Below are 26,467 nucleotides of genomic sequence, written 5' to 3'. Positions count from 1 at the left end.
TCTTTGCTTTGTGGAACCATCCAATTAACTAAGACAAAAAAAAAAAAAAAGGAGAAATAATAGGCGATTCTTTCTATCTACACTTGGTGGACAGAGTTAATCGACACGTACTATAGGAAGGCACTAACCAGTCCGTACACTTGAGGGGCGGAAGGACCCTTTAATAAAAAAAATTACATTGTATACTTGTAAATGGTAAATCCCCTTCATGAAAATCCAACCTCCGTCATTACGATGCTCTCAAAGAAAGGGAAAAGAAAGACAATTCCCCTAAAAACTTTCCCAAAAATTTAGGTTAAGGGTTCTCTGTTCCCAAAGATTTAGGTCAAGGCATCTTTCTGAAATCCAGCCTCTACACAGCCTATGGTGGGGGACACTGAGCAAAGCCAGCACATAATAAATTGACTACAAAAACCCTATTGAAAACACCATACATATTGTTAGCTAAATTAGTTAAGTTTTCATAATGTAGGACCACACTCCCATTACAAATGCTTTCCCAATATAGAAACACAAACAATATATACATATTCTTGATATATGCTCTCAAAAATTCACTCCAATCTTATTGTAATTTGTCTAATATTATATTTTAGCCTTAAGCCCTAAAGTATAATCTCAATTGGTTTAGGAGTTATTTAGGTTGTGTTCGATACAAAGGAAAATAATGTTTAGTTTCGTATTTATTTTCTTGTGTTCGCTATGTAAACAAAAGTTATTAGCCTCTTTCTATAAATGACAAAAATACTATGAGGGGCGGGGATGAAGCTAAGACATTAGTGGTGAAGACGAATTATGTTGAAGGGCGGGAGAACACAATTAATGTGGAACTTGTCACTACAACAAAAATAATTTTTAACGACAATAAATATTAACATTAATAAGAATTTTGACCAATCAAACAAGAGAAAATCGAAATAAAATTATATTTCACAATACGAAGCACACACTGATAACTAAGAAAAATAAATACACACACATTTATATAGTGTAACTTTTAAGTAAGGCTTTGATCAAAATTAGCATTTTACTCAAATTTCCCATTAGCTAAGAGGCAAAATAGAAAAGTATTTCATGGTTTGGTTTGGAGTTACTTTCATAATAAGTATTTGATGTATTTAGTTATTACTTTCGTAAGTAGCAAATTTATTTGTTACTCAATAAGGTACATAGATTACAATGTCCTAAAGTTTATCTGTTGAATGTAATTCTTCCAAAAAAAAAAAATTGGGACCAAATAGTAGAAGAGTGTCACAGTATCCCATACTAGTTGAGAAAATAAGTTATTGGTTCCTTTATATAGAAATGAGAAATACCGATCTCACGACTAACTTTTAAGGATTAGTTAACTTTTATGATATTAGAATCAGAACCATAAAGAATGAGCTATTGTAATTCTATATAGTTTAAGCATCAAATAATTAATTTTTTTCGATTAATTAGGCTCAAGATTCATTTTTTTTAGGCATTAACGAAGGAGGAAAGGGACAGAAATGGCCGAAAGCTGGTGTAAGTTATAATTCGATAGACCTGTGAAGCAATAATTGGCTGAGGACTATACTTTTTTGCAAATAAATTGAACTGAAATTTCCCTAAAAAACTCATGTTATTTTGTGGTCCCATTTGTCAATAATGAACAATATTGGCTGTTTGTATAAGAGTTTGGACAATAGAGCAACTGTCTTTTTACCTATAATAATTAATGACAAAAAAAATAAAATGAAACATAGTTAATTTTTCATACTTTCAACACAAACGGCAAATTAAAAATGTATAAACTTTCGTTCGTTGGAGATTTTTTAAAGTCTAAGGAAAATTTGAACGCCACAGTTTGGAAGTCAGAATTTTTACTAAATCGTAAATAAAATGTATGACCTTATTAACTTAACGTTATCTGATGAAGCATATGATTATTCTTTTTGATTTTATAGGCACGTTTAAAGCTAAGATTTGTCAAACCATTAATCAAGCCATGTTTGGAGCCCTCTCCACATGTATGAGTGATTTTGATATAAGTGTAACCGAATATTTCCCTTTCTTAAACTAATTAAGCTCCCATTTGGTCATACATTATTTGTCTATGAAATTTGGTCAATTTATTAAAATCTGTCTTTTAAAAATAATCAAATTTCTATACCAATTTTGGATGAAATTTCACTTTTTAACTCATAAAAACTTTTAATTTTTTCCCCATATACAAGTCAGGTCCAAACACAACTTTAAATTCCAATTAAAATACTTCAACAAACTTCAAAAACTAATTTTATTTTTTTTAAAAAAAAATTAACTAAATTTATGATCAAACGCTAACTAAATAAAAAGTTGATACACGTTAGTCATGAGAGAGTTGCTACTCTAAACCTATAGTAAGAAAGTAAAATTATGACCCATTCAATCTGTTTAAATTTGAACGGTATAATAATCAACTTATTTATAAATTCAGTCCATTATAATTCGATCAAATTTAATTTATCTAAAATTTGAAACGACAAATTATATATGTAGTCTAAATTGATCCATATTATCTAAAATAAAATGAGTAGCTTTTATAACTATGATTAAAAAAGTTTTTTTAAAAAAAAAATAAATTTATCTATTAATTGAATAAATCACAACAAATAAAGAAATTGAAATTTGGTAACAGAGTTGGGCTATGACTGTTTATTTTGCTAATTTTGATCCAGACTAACTTTAGAGAGGTGATTTACAAAAATGGCCTTTAAAATAAAATATGTTGTTTTTTTGGGAAAAATTCTTTTGGTCAGAATAATATTTTATCAATGTTATTTTACCTTTTTAAACATTTTAACCCTTTTAACATCAACACATTTTAACTAAAAAATAAAAAAAATTAATTTACTTTTAAACAAAAAAAACTATATCCACCAATTTACCACCCCTAGCTAGCTATCACGTCTCCCACAAGAGAGTAACATTTTTTTTCTATTGGGGTAGGGAAAATAGAAAATAAATTACAATTTAAAAAATCTAACCTTCACTAACAAAGTGAAAGTTCAGATAGCCAATCATTTGAGCTAGAAGTTACTCGTCAACGCCTCTTTACCAGATTTTAGAAGAATACACATCACTAACACTAGGAAATTAGATGACCTCCCATATAGTGCCAATGTGAAATTGAGCATAAGAATTTAGGCATAGAATGTAACAACCCTAATCAAGACTTTGTTAACTTTAGAAAGAAGGGAATAACTCCATTACTCCAATATAACATAGAATACACTTTCCAAGAAACACAAATAATATTCTCAAATTCACATGTATTCCACATGGAATTTGGCATATTACATACACACTCCCAATAGAATTAAAGTTGTATTTCAATAACCATGGACTATGATATATAATATATATATAATATGTAATTGAGCACATTTTTTTTTCTTTTTCCTATTGGCACTTGAAGAAAGAACAAGAACCAAATATGCTAATGTAGCATGTAGAATTTGAATGTTACTTACAAATTAAAGTATATGCCCCACTTGATTGCATGCATCAATGTGGTCCTCATCCTAAGATATGGTGAAGATTTGTTTGCATTTCCCTTTAGAAGTTTTGACATTAAGGATTCTGTTTAACTACCACAACTCCCAACCCCCTCCTTTATTCTCTATTACTCCCTTCGTTTTGATTTGTTTTACCTATCAACTTGACTTAGACAAAAAAAAATTATGAAAATAAAAAAGACTTTTACATTGTATGATCTTAAAGTAAGGATATGTCATTTAATCTTGTGATTTTGATCATGTCACGTAGAAAATTGAAATCAAATTATCGCTAAAATGGAAGATGGGATCATTCTTAAGAGTTAGACAATTTTTTTAGTTTTTCGTGTGTGAACTTTTTGGTGATATGGTTTTTGGACACTTTTTCCCCCCAAAAGTTTTACAGGACCCTCCGTGATGACCTTGGGGAACAAGTAAGTACTATAGGCACACCATGATCCACGCCTTTTTTTTAGCATTTAGGGAGAACAGTAATTAGACGATTTTCTTAGTTTTTGATGTGCATTAGTCTAAAAGACAAGCAGATCAAACAAATTGAAATGGAGGGAGTATTAACCGTTTTCATCTCTATAAAGTTTTAATTCCATCCCCAGGAAAAAAGCAGTAATATCCCTTGAAAGAACCAGGATATATGTACCAAGAAAAGAAAGAAGTTCCATTCAAATTAATCAATTTTGATGAATTGAATATAGAAATAAAAAATGACATCACAAGGTTTATGTAAGTACCCTCTTTATTTACTTTTTTTAAAATACTTTATGACTAAAATGTTTGTGTAAAATAAGATGATACAACACATTCATACTTCTTTGACTATCAAATCCAACAGTCATAAGATTTTTTTAAGTACAAAAAAAAATGGATAACATCATGATTTGTAAGTGACATGTTGTTTGTACGTACGATAATTCCTAAGACATTTGTTTTTATTACTAAATTGAGCTCCTTTTAATCATTAATGTACAAATATTACAATTTGAATTTGCTACAACATTGTGTGTAAACGAGGCCTAACAGAAGAATGAAAGTAAATATTGTGGTACAAGATAGGACATCGGTAATTATAATGTGTGTGTTGAGTTAAATTTGGATGGATTATTAATTAATTCAAAAGTTAATTAGACTAGTGAGATCGACGATATAAATGAGTCATAGTCCAAGCCAAATCTTACCATATTTTAATTTTCTTGAAATTTTATTTTTGTGAGAGCATGACATATCAAAAAAAAAAAAAAACTGAAATATATTTACAAGTTCTTAAAAATTTCAAAAATAGTAATAATAGATATAATGAAGCTCTATAGCTATGAGTTCAATAATTTGTGCTCTATAGTTATAGTTTCGTTTGCTATAGAGGTTGAGAATTGTGAATTTTCTCGTCCTTTATATATTTCTCTTGTGAATGTATAAACAAAGTATATAGAAATTCTATATTTATACATTTAGGAATTTATAAGAATTCCGTTTTTATATTTCGCTTGTTAATATACAAATAGTAATTCATTATAATTTTTTTTAATAAATAGTATACAAATAGCTAGGGTAATCATATATTAATTCTCAACTTTTACTGTTAAAAGCCGAATTATATAAATTTTGGATTTATATCCTTAGGAATCGAATTATACAAATTCTGATTCTTTTACCGTCAAAAATCAAATTATACAAATTCTTTTATTATACACTTAGGAATCAAATTATACAAATTCTAATTTTTTTACTATCAAAAACCAAATTATATAAATTCTAAATTTATACACTATTGAAATATACAAATTTTAAATTTATACAATTATATTTCAAATTTTAAATTTATACAATTAAGGAAACTAATAGCACAATGTCACGAAATTATAGCAACGAATTAAAAATAACAAAAAAAGTATAGCCGTATTATATAATATACCTAGGTGTTTATCATTCCACATAATTTTTTTACTCTATCCGTTTAAAAAAGAATGACCTCTTTTTCTTTTTTTTGTATCAACTTTCCATGTGGTATGTTTAAGGCCACAAGATCAAAGAACAATTTTGTACATTCGACTTAATTTTAATTTAAGACCACAAGTTAAATTAGGTTATTCTTTGTGAAACAGAGCTAATAAATAGGTAGATTATTAATCCAAACCATGAATGAGTTTGCGTGGCCGGCCATATTTTCATGGTCACAATTTCCACATTGTTAGTTATTGTTTTGAAAACATTTGTTTTCTAATGTTAGAGAACTCTAGAAATAATTAACAGAGGGATTAGTAAAAATTGGACACGTAATTATATTTTTGAAATGTTTGGTGATAAATTGGAAACTCAGAAATAAGAGAAAAAAAAGAATGTATTGATATTTTGTATCTAACTTCTGCAGCCATGATTGACTCTTATCTTCTTTTATTAATTAATTTTAACGTTTAGTCCTATAATTCATTTATTATAAGTTATATTGTGCTTATTTTAAATAAAATAAGATTCAACATTTTAAAAGGCTAATCCTTTAGTGAAAAAATGAACCTACAATATATTTGACCTCATGAGACAATCAGTTAAGTAACTCTTTTTACTAATTATTTTTAGGGGACAGTAAATATTCAAGTTGACTCCTTAACTTTTTTAATTTGCCACTTAACCCCCACTTGTTTCAACTTAATAAGAATCCAACTCTGAATTATTCTCATCTTGGTCAACTAATTGTAGTATTTGTTTTTTTTTTTTTTGCATCACTTATTTTTTTTTAAAAAAAAAGTCTGAATCATTCAAATACAGTACAAAGTTCTAAAAAGATTCTAATGTTTTTATTGATATACTATTTTATTATTATTATTATTATTATTAGTCAAGAAAATCTGTATTTATTACTTATTTTGATGTGATATGTATTTTTTTTTTTAAAAAAATTGTATTATTGATAAGAAATTTCAAAGTGATGAAAAATAAATTGCAATTACAAATAAAATATGATGAATAGAATAATTGTGGATAATTACGTTCCTCACTCGATTTCCTCTTTGAATTTTTACTGAGCTTCAAAAACTGTGAGCATAGGATGATTTGAGCCTCCTTGTTATTTATTTGATCTCTACGAATGTCGGGTGGTGGCTATACATAAATATAGTGTTTGATGGTTTGATCTCTTTATGAATATCCCAAAAGTTTATAAATTTTTAAGATCTTGATCTTTTTATAAATACCCAAGAGTTAATGAGGTATTCAATATTATTTTTCAAGGGGATGTATAAAACATTTTTATATAGGCACGAGACTTGAAGTATCCATAAAAATAGAGTTTCCATTTTTTGCTCCAGATTTGCCGATCTGATTTATGAGAGAAGAAATGAAAGACAAATTTGGTCTAATATTAAACATTTATTTGCAACAAATTTTAAATAGATAGAAAATAAATCGCAATCACAATTAAAATATGATAAAATCAATACTTTATTTGTGATTACAGTTATGTTCCTCCCTTGTGATTTGAGGGCTCTTAGCCCAATCGATAGGCATGTTAAGCGACAATTTTAATACTTCTTAAATAAAAATAAATAATACACATTTAAATATTGATAAAATACATAATTTAAATTATTTAATAATCGAATATAGAGATAACGTCTTAATATAACTAGATGTATAACATATGGGCCTTATATTAGCCCCCTCAAGACTTGGAGAAAAATGACAAGATTGTTGCACGTCCCTATCAAAAGCACTTGATCATGTTTATTATTATGTTTTCATAGAAGCAAATTTTATAACCTCTTAATTTAATTGTGGATGGAAATTAAAAATATATATATATATATATAAAAAAAAAATCAGTTTGTAAGCATTGAAGTGTTTTTATTGAATGACTACCCCCACTCTGGCTTTTTCCTTTATTTCTAAGTGGAAATTGTACACATGCTACAACAAGTGGTGGACATGACACATCAAAAAAGTTTACGGCACCTTTGTAAATATCATTCATTTTCCAACCATATTCATATCCTATCTGTGGCATGGAGTCAATTATTATTATATCTAGGGTTCCACCAATATATTTCTTCACTTTATAATTAATTAATCACCTAAACATTAATGGAATAGACAGTTTTTCAAATATAGTACACTTAATTCCTATGGTCTATTCAATATAACTATATCAGAAATGATCTTTAAATGTCTTTTAACGTTTATAACTTACGATTACAATTAACTAATTAATGTAGTAAAGACTTTAGCATTCTTTGTTAACACTATAATCAAAATAACTTTTAGTGGCAATAAATATTGACATTAATAAAGAGTGCTAAAGTCTTTTCCAGCATTAGTTAAGTGTCATTAGAACAAGTGTCGTTTAAAGGTTTTAAGCGACAATTAATAATAATCATTTTTGATGTAGTGTAATGAATATATATATATATATATATATATATTGATGTTAAGAGCGATTTTTTTGTTCTAGTGTATTCATATGTATGTGTATCTTTGAACTTGTAAACTCATGTATTTTCTTGCCAAATAATGTATTGTCATTGCAATGTTAGACATGTCTCATGATTGGCATAGAAGAGAAGAATGAAAAAGGCATTATTAAGAGCAAAAGAAAAAGAATTTTAGGCCAATGTCTAGAACAAAAGGACTAAGCTTATAATATTGAATCATATCCTAAGGGAAGGCTAATTAATTAGTAGTGGTAAAATGAAATTGGATGAAGAAAATGATGATGATCCCAAAAATAAAAGAAAGAAGTAAAATAGACAAGAAAATGGAAAGGTAGAAAAAGATGAAAGTAAAATTTGTTGTATTTGTCATTGAGCACATAAGAGGTCCATATAGACAAATTTATTGGCCTTGTTACCAAAGAAACAAGTAACTTTTTGACATGATGGTATAACTTGATATAAGTGGTTGTTTCATACAAGAGTTTCAATGGAAAAGAAACTGGAGTCACATGCCAGTCACCTTCTCTTTTGTCATACCTAGTTTCACTAATCTAGTCATTTTCTTTTCTTTTATCCCCTCTCAATGATCTAGTTTAAGTCTCAGTTTATATGGGAGAGTAAATAAAATCACAAAGTAATATGTACATTTAGGGGTAGGGAAGTCATCATGTAGAAGAAAAGTAGCGATATTGGTGGGGGGGGGGGGGGAGATTTCCAATCGATCACATACGAATTCAATCAGACTCAATATTCTTAACAAGAAACACAAATGTGAATTATCAAACTTTGAAAAACATTAGATTCTGAATGTATTACGAATTTAGTCTTATTGAAGTTATCAATTTCAAATTTTGGATCTGTCTATGATAGTGAGAGTAAATGCAAGGGGAGGAGGGATGGGGGGATTGTTATGGGATGGAGAGGTGGAGTTTACATATAGAAATCAATAATTAAGAGATTTGGAAAACATTTTAACCTCTTTTGGTTCAAATCTTTCTTATTGAGGTTTCTTTAAAAGGTCTAATCCAAAATTTGGGAAGCATTTAAGCTTGAGTGTAACCTATTCCAAATTTCCAATGTTCTCTTCACCCATCAAACATCACTGTCACTTTCAAGGGTCATTTTCTACTCTGTCCACTTCCTCCCCCCACCCAACCCCACCCCCACCCCCACCCCATCCCTCACCCAAAATTCTCTTATGAATAAAAAGACAAATTTTTACAACTTAATGACCTAAATTAGAAACTTAAACAAGAGATGAAGAAAAATGAAAAATGTCCAAGAAATGAGTGATCATCCATCCTCTCATTAGATAATTCCCAATTTAACCATCCTTCTATATAGTGCTTATTCAAAACAAAGATAACATAGGAATAAACAGACAATGAAAAATCTTAGTTTAGATAATTAGTAGTAGTAACATAACATAACATAGTTGTTATATATATATATATATATATAATATAAAAATAAAAGTAAACACTCTTTTACTTTATAAATACCTATCCCTTAGTCCAAAGTCTCTTCCATTTTCTGCATCTACAAAATCCTCTTCATATATTATATACTAATTTGCAACCAAAAAACTTAAAAATCTTCTCTTTCCTTTCCTTACAAGGTTAGTCATCAATTTTAAAACCATTTCTTGGATTCATATAACTAAATATCATATGGGGTTAGGGATTCTTTTTCTTTTTGTCTATGTAGAACAAAAAGTTCAAATCTTGATCAATTTTTTTTTTTTTGTGATGTAGGTGAAGTAATGGACTTCCAAAGTGATCTAACCAGAGAGATCTCACCACAAAGGAAACTAGGAAGGGGGAAAATTGAGATCAAAAGGATCGAAAACACGACGAATCGACAAGTAACATTCTGCAAGAGGCGCAATGGTTTGCTTAAAAAGGCTTATGAATTGTCTGTGCTCTGTGATGCTGAGGTTGCTTTGGTTGTCTTCTCAAACAGAGGCAGACTCTATGAGTATGCCAACAACAGGTAAATTAATTAAATTTCTAATCTTTTATAATTAAGTAATTAATACCTCTACTATAGTACATTTTTTTTTTTTAAAAAAAAAATATTATTTATATTTGAAGGTGAAGAAGGGTGTTTCTTGTTTTTTTTTATGTCATTTGTCTTTCTTAAAAAAGAGAATTTTTGATTTAGTTTTGGAAAGTTTGAATCTTTTATACATCTTATGATGATACATAAATGTTAAGGGAGATCTAAACTTAACTACTATAGTTGTGAAGTTTTTTTTAATTAAATACTTTTGAGCAAAGATTGACTTTCCTTTCTTTTTGTGTTAATATTTTTGTTACAATTTTGGTCTATTTGAGGGTAGTTTTTTTTTAATTTTTTATGATCCCATTTTGTTGATAGACATGTAAGATGTATAGATCTGTTTGTTGTAAGAAAATAAGTGGAAATTTTGAGAAAGTACTCTCATCAGAACTCTTAGATCAGCATATACTTTCTTCCTCCATGCTCATAAAAAAAAATTAAAAAAAAACTCTTCACACACACAAAATGAAGGGAAAAAAAAAGGTGTCAAATTTTAATTGGCTATAACATAAAAATTCATTAATTCTTGTTTTGTGATAAGATTAATATGACATGTATCCAATCAAAAACAAGATTAGGGTTTTGTACTTCATTCACTACTAATAATATCAGTGAAAGAAGTACTCTTTTTTGTCATGAGTCAAACTTGCCCTAATTAGGGTTTTTTAAACTTATTTTATGCTATAAAAAAAATTATTACTATTTTATTTTATTTTTGCTTCTAAGTTTATATTTGCCTTTCTTATAATCAAAATATCAGATATGGTAGAAAAAATTAACCAATCAGAGTTTAAAAAGATTTCAATAATAGACAAAAGTTGACATTCTTCTTCACTTGCTATTTGTTGAAATGTTTTACACCATTTAGGTAATGGGGTCATCAACACTCTACCTTTTTATTTTTTTTTACAAAAAATTGTTACATGTGAGAGTGGTTGGTATAAGTTTTTTTTTTTTTTTTAATTCTCAGTTACAAGAATCTTTGGTCACGTCATACAAGATTTTACACTTGTTGACAAATTTGATGAGAAAAGACACATTATAGTAAATTAAAGGAATGGTATTAATTTCCTTCTTTGATTTCTCTTTTAATTTCCAACTCTAATGGTGAAAACTCACAAACACAAAATTAATTATTTTTGGTTTGAGATATCTCAGTTTAATGCTTTCACAAAGGTTCTGTAAATGTTTGAACTTAAACAGCAAAGAAACAGAAGTTGTAAGAAAAGAGAAATTGTAAACCAATCAAATATTTTTTACTCAAACTAGGGTACACTTATTAGCTATGTTATATCAAATACACCAAGAGGATCTTATTCATAGATATAATTACGTAACTTTTTTTATTTCAAAAACAAAAAAGTTACTTGTAGTTTTTTTTTTTAAAAAAAACTTTCTATTATTTTCTGACAACTCTTTAATTTTAATTTTTCATGTGCACGTCACCACTAGCCACTACCAGAAAACATGGACTTTATGCGTAATCTTCATTTAATTGACGTTAAAAAGCTTCTAGTTGATTGATTCTTCTTACAAACCGTCGTTTATCTGAAGCTAAATGAAATTAACTGTTCGTAGCTAATTTCTTGTTTTCTAATACTGTATGTGTTTAAAAATTACAAGATTAAATAATATTATTGGTACATTTGACATTATTTTAACTTAAGACCACACAATTTAAGTCATTTTCTAATTTTATTTTTTTTAGAAAATGGTATATCAAGTTAACATCAGACAAACAAATAAAAACGAGTGAAACAGTAACAGGGACAGAGCTAGATGGAGGTTTTTGATTCAGACGAACTGAGTAGCTTCTCTGTATACCACATATTTATACTAGAAAATTCAGTACATAACTTGTGTATCCCTAATAAGACGGATTGATAACTCAATGATAAAGAAACGGAATGAAATTTAGAATCGGAAACTCCTAATATTGATTCCGCATCTGTCCTCTCGATAGTAAATGTATGATAGGGATGAGAGATAGGGTGAGGGTACAAGTTTTAATTGTGAACCAATGAGAGAATTCTGCTGAAAATATGAGACAGACAGACAAGACTCTATCAAACTATTCACTTTACCTTACAATAAGGATTGAAACAAAACCCTAGGTGGGTAAAAAGCTATAGTTGATGGGTATTACCCAAGGAATAAACTGTAATTATGACGTGGCAATAATCTGAACCGTTGAAAGACTGGACCAATCATGTTGTGGGAAATTGTGCCAGGTTGGCAGAGAGCAGCCAATCAGTAGCTCGGGGAAATTAAGGTAGTATAGCAGAGTCATTCCCTCAATGTTTGGTTTTTTATATATATTTTGTTTCTTCAGTCTTAGGTCTAAAATTTATATACTACTAGAAAATATTGTATCAAATGTCATGTTTGAGTGGACACATTGAGTTTCTGACTCGAACCAACACTATTTTTAAAAAATAAAAATCAAGTTTGCGTGTTGGCATAAATTAGCATGAAATAAATAATAAAGTATTTGGATTTTCTTTACCTTTTAAACAAAAGGGAGGCTTTTTTTTTAAAAAAAATAATTATTATTATTATTTTCAAGGTGAAAGGGAGTAAGAGAAGTAAATATGACGTATGTTTTATAAAAAAAAATTTAGCAGGTTTACCATCGATGTTTGATATCTATTTTGAGGGCAGATATATTTGAGTGCGTGTTGGAAATTCCACTTTGGGAGGAAAAACACTTTTTTATCGAAGATAGACTCAATATACAGGACTGATCGAAATTGAAACTTTTGATTAAGTATGATTGAGTGTTTTAAAATTATATGTAAATCTAAATAATTCAAAACGAGTAACTAACATCCTTATTTCTTAGTACGTAGTTAGTTGCATAGAAAAATCCATATTTTCTTGTCTTTCATGTGAGGGACTTTTATGTGTCCTCACTTAAATTTTGATTTTGATTTGATTGCCATGAAAGATTTAGTGATCTTATATATGGTCTATGGACTCTTAATTATGACCATCTAATTTTATAGTCATATAGAGTAGTAATTTGTATATAATATATATATATATATATATATATATATATTTGTATGTGATTTTGTCTGTCAATAGACTAGTTTTTTTATGATTGAAAAGAAGCTATCAATCTAACATGTTGATGGTGTAGTGTGAAAGCAACAATCGAGAGGTACAAGAAAGCATGCTCAGATTCCTCAAACACTGGTTCAGTATCCGAGGCCAATGCTCAGGTATATATAATTTCATACACTGCAAATATTCTCTTTTTTTTTTATTACTAGGATTACACTGGATATATCGTTGAAATATTCTTCTTTCTTTTGTTGTAATAACGGATCAATACTATTTTGGGCAACTATTATAAAACTTAGAAAAGAAGTCATTAATTAGCACTCTCTTCGTCTTCATTTATGGGAGTTTCGAGTTTTAAACTTATAAACTTTGACAATGAATTGCAACATACATTAGAGATGCATAGGTTTTCAAGTCTTGTGGGCGGAGTTTGAGGGGGTAAAGAGGGTTCATCTGAATCCCTTTTGCCAAAAGTAACATTAACACCTTAGTGTTTTTGTTATTATATTGCACATATATAGATATATAGGTGTTCTATTTAACAATATGTGGCATACATTACAAGTTAGCGCTCTTGTGGTAACTGTAAATAAAAATGTTGTTCAATGAATCCCAGTATTACCAGCAAGAAGCCTCCAAACTGCGCGCACAAATTGGAAATCTGATGAACCAAAACAGGTGAAGTTTTTAAAATCTTCTTTATCTTTACCTTTTAACAATTCCATGTGTGTGTTTTTACTATGTTGTTTTCAGTTTAACCTTAACTGCATTGGTTCAGGAACATGATGGGTGAAGCTCTTGCTGGAATGAAACTCAAAGAACTGAAGAATCTGGAGCAAAGAATTGAAAAAGGGATTAGCAAAATCCGATCCAAAAAGGTATTTAAATTAGTAACATTTTCTAACAACTATTTAGTACGATGATGGTATGAAATGAGATTAAATGAAATAATTCATATAGCAAACCCTAACTTATTTGGGACTGAGACGTTAGCTATTGTTTTGACGAAAATTACAATTTCTAGTTTCTTAACATTTGACGCTCAAATTACAGAATGAGCTGTTGTTTGCTGAAATTGAGTATATGCAGAAGAGGGTAAGTCATAGTACAATCTTTCATATACTTAGTTTTCATTTCAAGTTAATCGATCTATTTTTCGGTCATAATGTTTTCTATTTCATGTCAAATTTGTAACTTAATGGACACCAGCAGGAAGTTGATTTACACAACAACAATCAGTACCTGAGAGCAAAGGTCTATTTGTTTCTCTATCTAGTACTATTGTAGTTGACTTTTAAGTGCATCTGAAATACCCATAGTCGTCTATTTACATTCTTGCACTCAATAATCAATCAATTCGTTTAAGTACTAATTTAATACGCAGAAACTCATTGGTTTTGTTTTTGTGAGTAAATTTAAACAGATTGCTGAAACTGAGAGAGCTCAGCATCAGCATCAGCAGATGAACTTGATGCCAGGGAGTTCATCAAACTATCATGAGCTTGTGCCTCCACCTCAGCAATTCGATACTCGAAACTATCTACAAGTTAATGGATTGCAAACCAACAACCATTACCCTAGACAAGACCAACCCCCTATTCAACTAGTGTGAGTTTTCCTCTCTTTTCTAATATAAACATGGTGCTAAGTCAAACTAAGACATAAAATGAAGCGGTATTAAAGGTATGTCTTTTTTTTCTTATTTGTTGAACAGCTAATGTGCTTGAGAGATTGTCTTCTTTCTGATGTGATCTACATATAATCCACAAAAGAAGACTGCTATTAAGCTTGAAGATTAATGGAACTTAAGTATGTATACCATATTATTAATTACTTGTTGCATGAGCTAAGACTCTTGAATATTGTATGTTAATTAAGTGGACATGTATTTTTTTTGCTTGGTGTACTTCCTTTTCTGCCAGTGAACTATGAAGAATTAAGCTTGTTATATTAAGTTCACAACTGTTTTTCTGTCCAACTATGTTGCTCTTTTTCTTTTGTGCATATTTGGATCACTTCACATTCAGCTTCATATTATACAAAGTATTCTTACCTCACAACAGACAAATATTCCTTCGGGGCGGAGCCACATTATTAGGTATGAGTTCTCATGAATAACAGTTACTTTTGTTTTCACACCCCGTGTTTGGTACCCTACCCAAAGATTTTGTTAGTCAAGCTTGAATTCGAGATCTCTGCTAAAGGAAATGACAGTCGATACGTTGCTTTTGGTTAGACATGTATGTGTATTAGGAAATCTATATAGTTGAAAATTCACCAATTGATATTCCTACAGCAAAAAATCCATATTAGTTGAGTGTTAATTTCATATATTTGTGGTGAACTTGTCTTCATTAAAATATCATTTTCATCATTAAAATCCATCAAAAGGACCCAAATTGGTTGATAAATTCTTTAGTCCTTCATGATGAATTCATATTCTTTATGAGAATCAGCTATATGTAAGTCCTCTTGAATAAGTTTTTGAGATATCTTCACAAAGATGTGGGCTTTAATACTGGACCATAAATGGGCTTATTACACAATTTTGAACTGCACATTTGAAACTACACATGTATAGAACTCACAAGTTATGTGCAAAGCAATGAAGTTGAGATCTAATTGAGAATTTTGACTCATATTTGAAAGATCAATTACATCAAACAAGATGGATAAGCTATATACATGCCTAATCCCGGGATTAGTTTTGATAGGGATAAAAACTCAGAATATGGGAATGTAGTGTTACTTTTATCCCATGTTGAGGGTGGAATGACTTATCTCCGGATAACTTGAACCCTAACTAAACAAGCCCTAAAGTCTATATTATTTAGAGCTGAGCCAACTGACTAATGTCAAAAGGATAGACATGAGTGGATTGAAGAGCAGTGTAAGCTCTTTCAGCAGTGACCTTATTTGGAGCTTCTGAGGGGTGAAAACCATCCCAAAAATAATGTGCTGCTCTATCACTGCATGCACCTCCTCCATGTTTGCACAGCCCTTCACCTATAGTGCCCGATATTTCGCAGCATGGCTCACTTAGTTTTGTTATACCTGCAACCAAAATTTAGCTAAATATGAGGGCACGATGATTATATTCACCACGAATAACATTCTATATACAAGTGTACGACGAGAGCCAAATCTAAGAAGACGTGATCTAAGAGTCAGAGTCATTCTAAATCAACTAACTCTAGATCCTTAATTCAACTCTGGTTGTGAAAAGTTTTAACATACCGATAGATGAAGGATCCGGTACTTCAATGCTTGATGAATTTATGTAGATGAACTTTGCGTTGGGCAAATTACTGTTGAGATCATCGATCATAGGTTTAAGCTTGTCTGAGAATTTTCGAACTGCACTATCTATAGAGTTGATGCACACAGAGTCCCCTGTCCCATACATATCGAGTTCTGATGGAACACAGCCTATGCCTCCTAGACCGAAAACAACAACTTTTCTTGCTCCGTAAAGGTACAAAGTCTGTGGAGTAAAGTTAGTAATATGTAAACAAGAAAACTAAATTAGAGCAACTGATTAACAGAAACTCCATTTGTACCTTTAATTGTTCTGAGTATTGCTGAATTAGGATTGAAGCAAACTGTTCTGGATTGTACATATGGCTCGACAAGTACAACTGAGGCAGCAAGTAGTTATTGATATAATCATTGTTCCCCATTTGAACAATGTATATACATTTGCTCAGATACTCCATAGTTAAGGTCTTGTTTCCAAGTAGAGTAGACATGTGGGAAATTGTCTCGTTGTGATTATGCAATTGCCTATTTAAGCTGATTCTATCTCCCTGAACAATGAGAAACAGTAGAAGACATTTTATTGTCGTTAATCTAAATGTTCGTCCTAGACGAGGGACATGATGAATTATACTATTACCATATGAATTGCTGTTTCGTCAAGAATTCCAGCTGCACCAGATGCATAGTTCACTCCCTTAAACATATCCACACCCTTCACAGTAGCGAATGGCTCAATATACTTATCGAAACCCAACAGTTCAGCTGCAATTATAAGAAAACATTCAGTTAGGATCCACCAAATTATAAGTAGAAGTTTAGAAATACTCAATTAAAGTATGCTATTTGTACATCAGTAAAGAGTTGCTTAAAGTTAAAGCATTTACTATGCAAATACTAACAGAATAAGAAAAACAAGTTCCACGAGTGATATTTCACATTAATTTATTTCATCCCCATCTTTCAACACACGTCCTCTTTGCCCATCCTAAGTAGCCCCCATATTCACTATGAGACATCCTCTACCTCCACGACAAAAGTCTCACATCACTGGTTAATGAGATAGGCGAACTCCTTGTAAAGCTTGGGCAATCCTTTCTCTTTGAGCTATCTTTTGGGATGTGAGTTAGGACTAACACCTAATTCCACATTGTATCGGAGCAGGATCCGTCTCACCTGATACTGGAACTCCAAAATTAAAAATGTCCACGCACCAAATGCTAAGCTAAGGGACCACATTAGAAAAAGAGAGAATAAACAACAAAAAAAAGAAGAAGAAGTTAGGACAAACCAAGGAAATCTGCTACATTCCGGCCATTGGTGAATCTACCAGTAGGACCATCAGGAAAATCAATTCCATAAGGTGGATAATTAGCCTTTGCAGTAGTGAGCAGATTATTATTATTTCCATTATCAAATAAAGAATCACCCAAAACAAACAAACAGGGCACCTGTTGTTCACCTTTTACAAACCATGGTTTTGAACTCATACAAATTAACAACGCAGTCATCCTCACAAACCATACAATGAAGCTAATATTAGCCATTAAAGGAAAAAAATAGTTCAAATCAAAAAACTTGAGAATTTTTAAGTGAAAAAGAAATTCCCTTAACCAAAAAGATCTGATGCAATTCTTTTTTAGTAGCTGGATGTGGGCCACAGGCATAACCAGCATGTGGAAAATGAAACATTTTTAGTGGGGCAGTTGGCCTTGAAATGCCTTTACTTTTTTTTTTTCGAAGTTAAATTTCAAAAAGTAAAATATTTCGTAAGTAAGTAAAAAGATATTTTCTCAAAATTATGCAAATAAATACTATAACCAATTAAATACGTGTAAATTATTTTCTTACACAGAGCGAAACTCTAAAATAACCAATTTACAAACCTAGAAAATAGCAAGAGGAAGTCGAAGGTTCTTACCGTATAATCACCGACGACGATGTATAGCCGGAGATCCTCATCTTGCCGGCGGACAAGAACGTCACAATCGCCGGTTGATATCATAAATGAAACTCAACGGTTCCAAAAGAGAAATGATAGGATATAGGGAACTGTTATTCTACTTTTATTTTAAAGACAATAATAATGTAGGTCCACATGTAATACGTAGAGTTTATTATAAAACATGCTTAAATACGAACTAAAAGTAAAAAAAATAAATTATATTTTGAAGTAGTTTACTGAAAAACATTATTTTTTTAAGAGAAATTTATTTTTATTTTTTCAAAAACTTGAATTTGTGGACTCAAAAATATAAGAATTCGGTCACCTAACTTATGAGTGTAAAAATAGCTCTATTTCCTAATCAAACGAACCCTTCATATTAGGTGGACTAAGCTCATTAAGAAAGTGCACAATTGAATTTTTTTGAATTGTAAAATTGATTGCTTCACAGGTAGTGAATATTTACTGAATTAAATTACAGTTGTCCACTATTAATTTGACATGTCTCTTAAAAAATTATAGATAAAAGAATAATTTTATTATTATCGCCATTTGAATATAATAAATACAATATTTTAAAAAATTATTATAATTAATGATAAGGATAAATTAGAAACTAAATATAAAATTATTCATTAATTTCATAAAATAAACAAATATAATTTTATTTATCAGATATCTCTAAAGGAACAATGAATAAATATTGTTGAACATATCAAAACAGTACACAAGTGAATAACTATCCTCGAATGGATGGAGTAGTAATGAAGAGTGGTTTGGACTTTGTAAAATTATTCTTGTAACTTTGTATACAAGATTTTTTCCTCTAGACACCTGTTTAATTTATAGATTTTTTATATTATTTTTTTTTAAAAAAAAGTCGTATATTTCACTTTGTAGCATAACAAATCAAACCTCACAAAGCGTGTATTACATTCGAATATAAAATAAGTAAAAAAGTTTAGGTACTCTTATATCTAAAAAGAAATATATGAGTAATTGTAAATTCGTTTGTAGTTGGACATATGTAAATTGTAATAGCAGTATTTTGATAATTTTAAAGTAACTTACTGAATAAAATATCAACGTTTTAGAAAAATTTAATTAAACATCATATTGTAAATTAACATAATAAATAAAAAATACAATTTATTAAAAATTTATAGCTGATACCACATGGCACATATATTATTAACAAGTTCATTGCAAACACCTAAAATATGCACTTTCGCAGGCAAAATTTTAAAACCCAATAAAAGAAAAAGGACTAAAAACACATCATTTTTTTTCTATAAAATAAAATATACAAAACCAGCATATATAATTAAAAAAGCATAACTGCAAAAATATAGGAGATTGGAGAAATTTTTAGTGACAATTAATTCTTAATTGCTGTTAAATATATATTTTTAGTGGTAATTAATAATTTTTGGGAAAATTGTGGAGAATGGCAAATTAAGAAATGTAATTATATCAAATAAACTCCCTTTCAGTTATTTTCTTTAAAAGAGAAACTCTCTCTAAGTTTGCTATACCAGGTCCCACCATTTTGTATAAAAAAAATTCTCCAAAATAAAATCCTCTTTTCCCCTTTGTCTGTGCTTTAAATACAATTTATTCTTCTTCATTCAATTTCTCCACAATTTTCTCCATTATTGTAATTTCAAACTACCAGCTTCTTCTATCACACACGTCATTGCGTTTTTTTAAACTATTTCAAAATTTTCAAGGTACTACCTAAAACTCATCTCACATTATCATTTTTTTGAATTTCTTAAAACTACCTTTTCACTTCACTTGTTAATTCCTTCAGATTTTTGGTTCAATCAATGAATGCCCAATCTCTATCTAAAAGATTCACAAGAGGTATACCATTGCATGTTGAAATTGATGTTGAACACCCATCATTTTCATTGGGTCTAACTCAGGAATTTGGGGAGATTTCAGGTTCATTGTCTAAATTTACTACCATTCAAGAGATAAGATCCAAATTCAATAATGACCAAAGTAGATTTGTTGATGGAGGTGTGAAGAATCTTGTCGATGTTGTTACTGGGTCAAGTAAGAAAAGGAAACATAAAGCTGATGTTATACCATTCATAATGATAAAAATGAAGCTGTTTGTTCTGGGTCAATCAAGCATCATAAGGTATCTGTATAATCATTGTTCATGTATATATTTAGATTTTATATTATATGTTTTGTTTTTGTGTTGAATCATGTCTTATACAATTGTAATTGTATAAATGTATAATCTATATTAGTTTATGTTTTTGTGTTTCTGTTGATTCATGCCTTATATAATACTGTTTGTATAAAATGTATAATAAATTCTTGTATCTGTTTATGTGCTTATACAATTGTAGTTGTATAAATGTATATTTTATATTAGTATAGTTTTGTATTTCTGTTGATTCATGCCTTATACAATACTATTTGTATAAATGTATAATAAATTCTTGTATTGGTTTCTGTGCTTATACAATTGTTCTTGTATAAATGTATAATATCTTAATATTTGCTTTATATTCATATCTTATACTGCCTAATTTACTGCCTCATTATACAATTTTGTGTGTAAGTGTATAATTTATCTACTTCAATAGCTTGATCAATTTTTTGAATTGCCTATAATGAAGCTATTACGAGTGAAGGAGTAAAAGAGAAAATAAAACTAAAACTGAGTTCGCGTGAATTATGGGATCTTTTTCCTTATTTATCTGCCGCCTATTTTTTTTAAAATTGAATTGTATAAAAGAAAGATATTTATTAATTGTTATACACAAAAAGTCACCCGTAGCAAACTTTTAATTTGCTACGGAATGTAATTTTGAATAGTTTGCTATAACCTATAATTGTCAATTTTTTCTTTGCTATATATAAAATTTGCCCATAATTTTTCCTATGTCTCTTACGTTTTTGGCGATATTGGATCCAATGACATTTAATTAATGTCGGTAAGACTTTAACACTTTTTATTAATATGTTTATTTATTACCGCTAAAAGTTATTTTTATCGTAGTGCTATACTTTCAAATTATTATGTATCATACACTATTTAAGAGTTTTCTACAAGATACTTAGATACATGTATTTTTGCTATCAAATAGATAAAATTGGGAGGAAGCGAGCGATATTCGTATGTATAGCAGATACATGCGAATCACATTAGATACATATATCTGGAGTTATTGGCGTGTATCTGGGATACCAAAATATATGGGAGAGTAGCGATCGAGATGGAGAGAGGCGAACATGATTTCTATTTATCCTAGATACATGTGAATCCACTTAGATACAATATACCTACAACAAATTACACCTAAATATGCCCTTATATATCTGATATACATGAATTTGGAGACATCAAAATTGATAAGAATACGTAATATTATCAACTAAAATATATTTAAATAATTAGCTCATAAACTAGTGAAATTTATGTAACTTCTCCCAAAATTAGATACGAGTTCATTTAGAGGACTATTCATGTGCAAAAATGACTTCCAATAGTCCTATGTATTGCTTGATAGAACATGATTTTTCTTTCTTTACTTCACGTATAATACAAGCTCATGGACCTAAATATTATTTTATTGGACTATTATATTCTTGAAAATATGGGAAATTACAATTTTCTAAAGGTGATGTCTCTAGTGTGTAACATCAGTTTGAGTTGATTTCAATTTAATAATTTTCTTAATTAATATAAAACTAAACTAATTAAATATTACTTCCTCCGTAGCTCCGTCTCATTTTATTTAGGTAGTTTGACTCAGCACGAAGTTTAAAAAAGAAAGAAAGACTTTTAAAATTTGTGGTACAAATGAATGATAGAAAATTGTGTGATTGTAAATAATTTCATTAAAGATAAAATAAATATTTTTACAATCACATTATTGTTTCATATAAAAATGTATTATTCTTTTTCGAACGAATTAAAAAATAAAGTAAGATACTTAGTTCCTCTGAATTTTTCTTTATTCAACACTGAACAAAACTAAATCAAAACACGAACATATGGTAAAGAGACATAATCTTAAATGGTTTTGGGTTGGATTTGATGTCTTGAGACCCAATCTTAATACTACCACAAAAACAATTTTTAGCGGCATTAAATGTTGACACTAATAAAGAGCGCTAAAGTTTTTATCGACATTAGTTAAGTGTCATTAGACCAATTTCGCTAAAGACTTTAGGGACATATACAAAGAGTAATAATTGCCGCTAAAAATACATATTTAGCGATAATTAAAAATTAAATGATCATTTTTGTTGTAGTGTAAATGGCTTTTGGTTGGATTTGATGTCTAATTGGTCTCCGTTTATTACTCATAATAATTGCATTAAAAGTAACTTGTACTAATTAATGTACTTAAAAGATAATAATTACCCAACGCATTATAACAACAATAAATTTTAGCGGCATTAGATATTGACATTAATAAAGAGTGCTAAAATATTTATCGGCATTAGTTAAGTGTCATTAGAACCAATGTCGCTAAAGGCTTTAGCAACATATACAAAAAGTGATAATTACCGCTAATTATCATTTTTATTACGGTGACGTTACTAACAAACATGCACGAGAAACTTTCAACTCTTCTTCAAGCTAATGTGTGTGAAATTACAAAAGACCTTAGAATTAAGCACCACTAGAAATCAACTGAAAGATAGACATTCATGTCTTGAATAATATCACATATCATAGACACAAAATAGTTGTTTATTTAATGCTTGACAAATCTACACATAATTTATTTAATGCTTGAGAAAGCTACGCATAATAAAAGTTAATAAGTTCGATCGAACACGCAAGCTCTATATTATCTCCGCCCCTGATTGTCCTATCTTATTTAGAGCCAATGTAGTAGCTGCCAAGTGGCTAATATCAAACGGATAGGCATCAGTTGGTAAAAGAGCAGTGTAAGCTCTAATAGCAGTGACCTTATTTGGAATTTCTGTTGGGTGAAAACCATCCCAAAAATAATGTGATGCCCTGTCACTACATGCACCCCCTCCTTTAAGACATTGCCCTTTAGCTATAACGCTCGAAATTTCACAGCATGGCTCAGCTAGATTTGTTAAACCTACGATCAAATAATAACGTATAAATTAAAAATTCTTTACACTGTCTGTATAGTTCAAATTTGTATTGTTTAATAAACATATACCGATTTGTGCTGGATCTCCGATTGCAATGCTTGTTAGATTGATGTAGATGAAATTTGCGCTAGGTAAATTATTGTTGAAATCATCGATCATTGGTTTAAACTTGTCCGCGAATTTTTGAACTGCACTATTTATTGAATCGACACATATTGTGTCTTTTGTGCCATACATAGCTAATTCTGCTGGAATACAACCTAAGCTACCTACACCGAAAACAGCGACTTTTCTTGCTCCGTAGTGATACAATGTCTAAAATGAAAAATGTTAGTTATAACGAGTGTATATATATATTAAAAAAAAAGGATAAATAAGAAGTGATTTATCGAATTGTACCTTTAATTGTTTTGAATATTGTTGCATTAGGATAGTGGCAAATTTTTCTGGATTGTATAAATGACTTGATGGGTAAAATTGAGGCATCAAGTAGTTATTGATGTAGTCATTGTTGCCCATTCCAACAATGTATATACATTTGCTTAGATAATCCATAGTTAAGGTTTTGTTTCCAAGTAGAGTAGACATGTGGGAAATAGTCACTTTGTGATTTCTCAATTGTCTGTTCAAGCTGATTCTATCTCCCTAAAAAAAAAAAAATTAAAAACAGGAAAAATGAAATTAGTCCTTTTAATATTTTTCTTGTCGAGTTCTCACGAGACACTTATTATTATCAGGCGAAAAAAAGGATTCATCAGTTTCTGTTTAATTAGTTTTATGTTTTTTTTAAATAAGAAATCTTTAGTTTTACACAAAATTGATTTGAAAGATTATTTTATTTTATTTAATTTGCAAGTGATAATAAGAAATCATTTTTATAGGAGAAATGGTCATTTAGACTTTAGTTCTTTTTAATTAGTTTGATAAATAGTATTGTTTTAAGTGGATATTTTTTTGCCTAGTCTATCGGAAAGAATTAATATTTGGTGACTATTTTGCCAAACTATCTATAGTATAGAGTGTTCGGCGACGTAAAGACCAAAATTAATTTTTTATGATGTGTTTATTTGTGGATTTGACGTGAAAATAAAGAAATTCAGATTTTTAGGTTGATGTCACAATTTAAATAAATAAATAAACTAGTCGAACCTTTTTTCTAAGTTAAATTTGTGGTCGAAGCCCTACCATTTGCACAACAACAAAAAAATCCAAACTTTTACTTCGAAAATATATCTATTTTTTCCTAACTTCAACGTCAAACGTTCTTCGAAAACTCAAACGAGAATGAAATTTAGAATATTGTTAGATCACGTTTGACAAAAAAAAATATATGCCTGGAGCCTTGAATTTGACATGTGCATAGTCTTATTACCCTACACGTTTAAGCAGAGGTCTTAGATTGAGCCCCATGAAATAACTCATGATACGAAGTGGCACCTTTTCCCTTTAATGGTCCAATATGTAGATCGAATCTGAATTAATTGGCTTAGAAAATTCTAAATATAATTATCTCAAATAGTTATATAGTATGCATGAAAAATATGTGGTGGTATTTTACCAAATGTATTCCTGACTCGTCACGAATTCCAGCTGCACCAGAGGCATAATTTACACCTCTAACTATATCCACACCCTTCACTGTGGCAAATGGCTCAATAAACTTATTAAAACCCAATAATTCAGCTGCAAATACAGGAAATAAAAATATATTCAGTATGATATATATCTCCACCACGTTATAAACAAAATTAATAACTATTAAATGAAAGTAGGTTATATTTGTACCATTACTAAAATATTGTTAATTATTCACTATGAAAATAATGTCAAACATATTTAGATATTCAATAAAACTGTCTTACGTACCATACTACCACAAATCAGATTGAAGGGTGATATATTTTAAATCGTCTATTTTCATGCGTACGTACAATATTATATATTCATAGTAATTAGAAGTGGCACAGCCAGAGTCATAATTTTCAAGAGTTCAAAATCTAAAGAAATAGACATTTAGCTACCACACATATATACCTAATTAAAAATCATTTTAATCAATAAATAATATAATTTTCCGTCGAAGAAACCCCAAACCTCTATCACTGATAATTAGCACCAATTATATTATATTACTAATAAATAATAAAAGAAGCATAAGATTAAATAATTAAAGGAGGAGGATAAGAAGTTAGAACCAAGAAAATCTGCTGAGTTTTTTCCATTGGTGAATCTACCAGTAGGACCATCAGGAAAATCAATTCCATAAGGTGGATAATTAGCCTTTGCAGTAGTGAGCAGATCATTGTTATTTCCATTATCAAATAAAGAATCACCAAAAATAAACAAACAAGGCACTTGTGGTTCACCCTTTACCATTACTAAAAATGGCCTAAAATTGATCACAAATATAGTAGTTAACAACACAAACCATATTTTCATTCCACTCCCCATTAGAAGAAAGATAAGAATAAATTAAAAAGTAGCTAAAGTTAGAAGGAGAAGAATGATAAAAAAAAAAAAAAAAACTATTGGAGCTATATATAGGGAAAATAAGAGTGGATATAAATCATTTCATTTTACCACAAATTAAATTTTAAAAAATGTAGGATGCACCATACCAAATTATGGTGGGCCACAAATGAACTAATAATCCAAGTTTGACTTGATGAAAATTGGTTTTTAGTAAGTTGATGTGTTGGGGGGTAGGGGACATAACCAACAGGGAGATATATTGTCATCTTGGCCAGACATTTAAATTTTAATTAAAACCAACGTCCCTTAATGTTAATATCAAGAAAGTGTAAATCAAAAACAAAATATGCAAGAATTGATTTCAATGTTTGAACTGATTGGTATTTGGCAAAAGCTCAAAATCTTAACTACTTCACGTTTTATTAGTTCCTTCTTGTAATTTATTTGTTTATTATCGATTGCTTTATTTAATTTGAATATATCTTGGAATTTGTATTAGACCATGTGCTTTGATTTTTTTTTCTTTTCTTTTGAATCGAGGGTGCATCTATATATTTAGAACCTAGGGCTCAACTTGCTATTATGACACATTTACATCATTGGGTCATGTCTCAATTTCTTCT

General features: G+C 29.6%; 3 protein-coding genes across 6 annotated transcripts; 1 reads left to right on the top strand and 2 right to left on the bottom strand.

Annotated features, from left to right (window-relative positions):
- Nucleotides 1-9,214: 9,214 nt before the first annotated feature.
- Nucleotides 9,215-15,044, top strand: AG1 (floral homeotic protein AGAMOUS). Of its 4 annotated transcripts, none has more exons than NM_001279252.2 (9): nt 9,422-9,557; nt 9,694-9,931; nt 13,143-13,224; nt 13,683-13,744; nt 13,845-13,944; nt 14,120-14,161; nt 14,279-14,320; nt 14,490-14,674; nt 14,781-15,044. In NM_001279252.2, exons 2-9 carry the CDS (start codon nt 9,702-9,704, stop codon nt 14,782-14,784), a joined length of 747 nt encoding a protein of 248 aa, NP_001266181.1. In that variant the 5' UTR covers nt 9,422-9,557; nt 9,694-9,701; the 3' UTR covers nt 14,785-15,044. The 4 variants fall into 4 exon arrangements, with proteins under 4 accessions (XP_019067518.1, XP_019067519.1, NP_001266181.1 ...); NM_001308296.2 differs by having other exon boundaries at nt 14,276-14,320; XM_019211973.2 differs by lacking the exon at nt 14,279-14,320 and having other exon boundaries at nt 9,215-9,557.
- Nucleotides 15,045-15,677: 633 nt separating this feature from the next.
- LOC101259701 (GDSL esterase/lipase At1g29670-like) lies at nt 15,678-17,964 on the bottom strand. Its single transcript, XM_004232950.5, has 5 exons — nt 17,613-17,964; nt 16,962-17,086; nt 16,627-16,872; nt 16,304-16,550; nt 15,678-16,120 (listed from the first exon to the last, which is right to left on the bottom strand). The coding sequence occupies exons 1-5, from the start codon at nt 17,866-17,868 to the stop codon at nt 15,897-15,899; spliced, it is 1,098 nt and encodes a 365-aa protein (XP_004232998.1). The 5' UTR covers nt 17,869-17,964; the 3' UTR covers nt 15,678-15,896.
- Nucleotides 17,965-22,974: 5,010 nt separating this feature from the next.
- Nucleotides 22,975-25,930, bottom strand: LOC101262376 (GDSL esterase/lipase At1g29670-like). The gene is made up of 5 exons (XM_004232959.5): nt 25,568-25,930; nt 24,931-25,055; nt 23,772-24,017; nt 23,441-23,687; nt 22,975-23,356 (listed from the first exon to the last, which is right to left on the bottom strand). The coding sequence occupies exons 1-5, from the start codon at nt 25,821-25,823 to the stop codon at nt 23,088-23,090; spliced, it is 1,143 nt and encodes a 380-aa protein (XP_004233007.1). The 5' UTR covers nt 25,824-25,930; the 3' UTR covers nt 22,975-23,087.
- Between the last annotated feature and the right edge of the window lie 537 nt (nt 25,931-26,467).

The sequence above is a fragment of the Solanum lycopersicum genome, chromosome 2 (genome assembly GCF_036512215.1).
Source record: "Solanum lycopersicum chromosome 2, SLM_r2.1".
Taxonomy (NCBI): Eukaryota; Viridiplantae; Streptophyta; class Magnoliopsida; order Solanales; family Solanaceae; genus Solanum; species Solanum lycopersicum.
The sequence above is the reverse complement of the archived record's forward strand: the minus strand, read 5'-3'. Positions and strand labels throughout refer to the sequence as shown.

Bases quoted from the DNA above. Each gene is read 5' to 3' on its own strand.
- AG1 (NM_001308296.2), top strand. From the start codon at position 9,702: ATGGACTTCCAAAGTGATCTAACCAGAGAGATCTCACCACAAAGGAAA. The intron at 13,745-13,844 runs GTGAAGTTTTTA...GCATTGGTTCAG, and splicing joins AATCTGATGAACCAAAACAG to GAACATGATGGGTGAAGCTC. The intron at 13,945-14,119 runs GTATTTAAATTA...CTCAAATTACAG, and splicing joins GCAAAATCCGATCCAAAAAG to AATGAGCTGTTGTTTGCTGA.
- LOC101259701 (XM_004232950.5), bottom strand. From the start codon at position 17,868: ATGGCTAATATTAGCTTCATTGTATGGTTTGTGAGGATGACTGCGTTG. The intron at 17,087-17,612 runs GTTTGTCCTAAC...TTATAATTGCAG, and splicing joins GAATGTAGCAGATTTCCTTG to CTGAACTGTTGGGTTTCGAT. The intron at 16,873-16,961 runs GTAATAGTATAA...CTCATTGTTCAG, and splicing joins ACGAAACAGCAATTCATATG to GGAGATAGAATCAGCTTAAA.
- LOC101262376 (XM_004232959.5), bottom strand. From the start codon at position 25,823: ATGGGGAGTGGAATGAAAATATGGTTTGTGTTGTTAACTACTATATTT. The intron at 24,018-24,930 runs GTAAAATACCAC...TTTTTTTTTTAG, and splicing joins ACGAGTCAGGAATACATTTG to GGAGATAGAATCAGCTTGAA. The intron at 23,688-23,771 runs GTACAATTCGAT...TTTTCATTTTAG, and splicing joins AATATTCAAAACAATTAAAG to ACATTGTATCACTACGGAGC.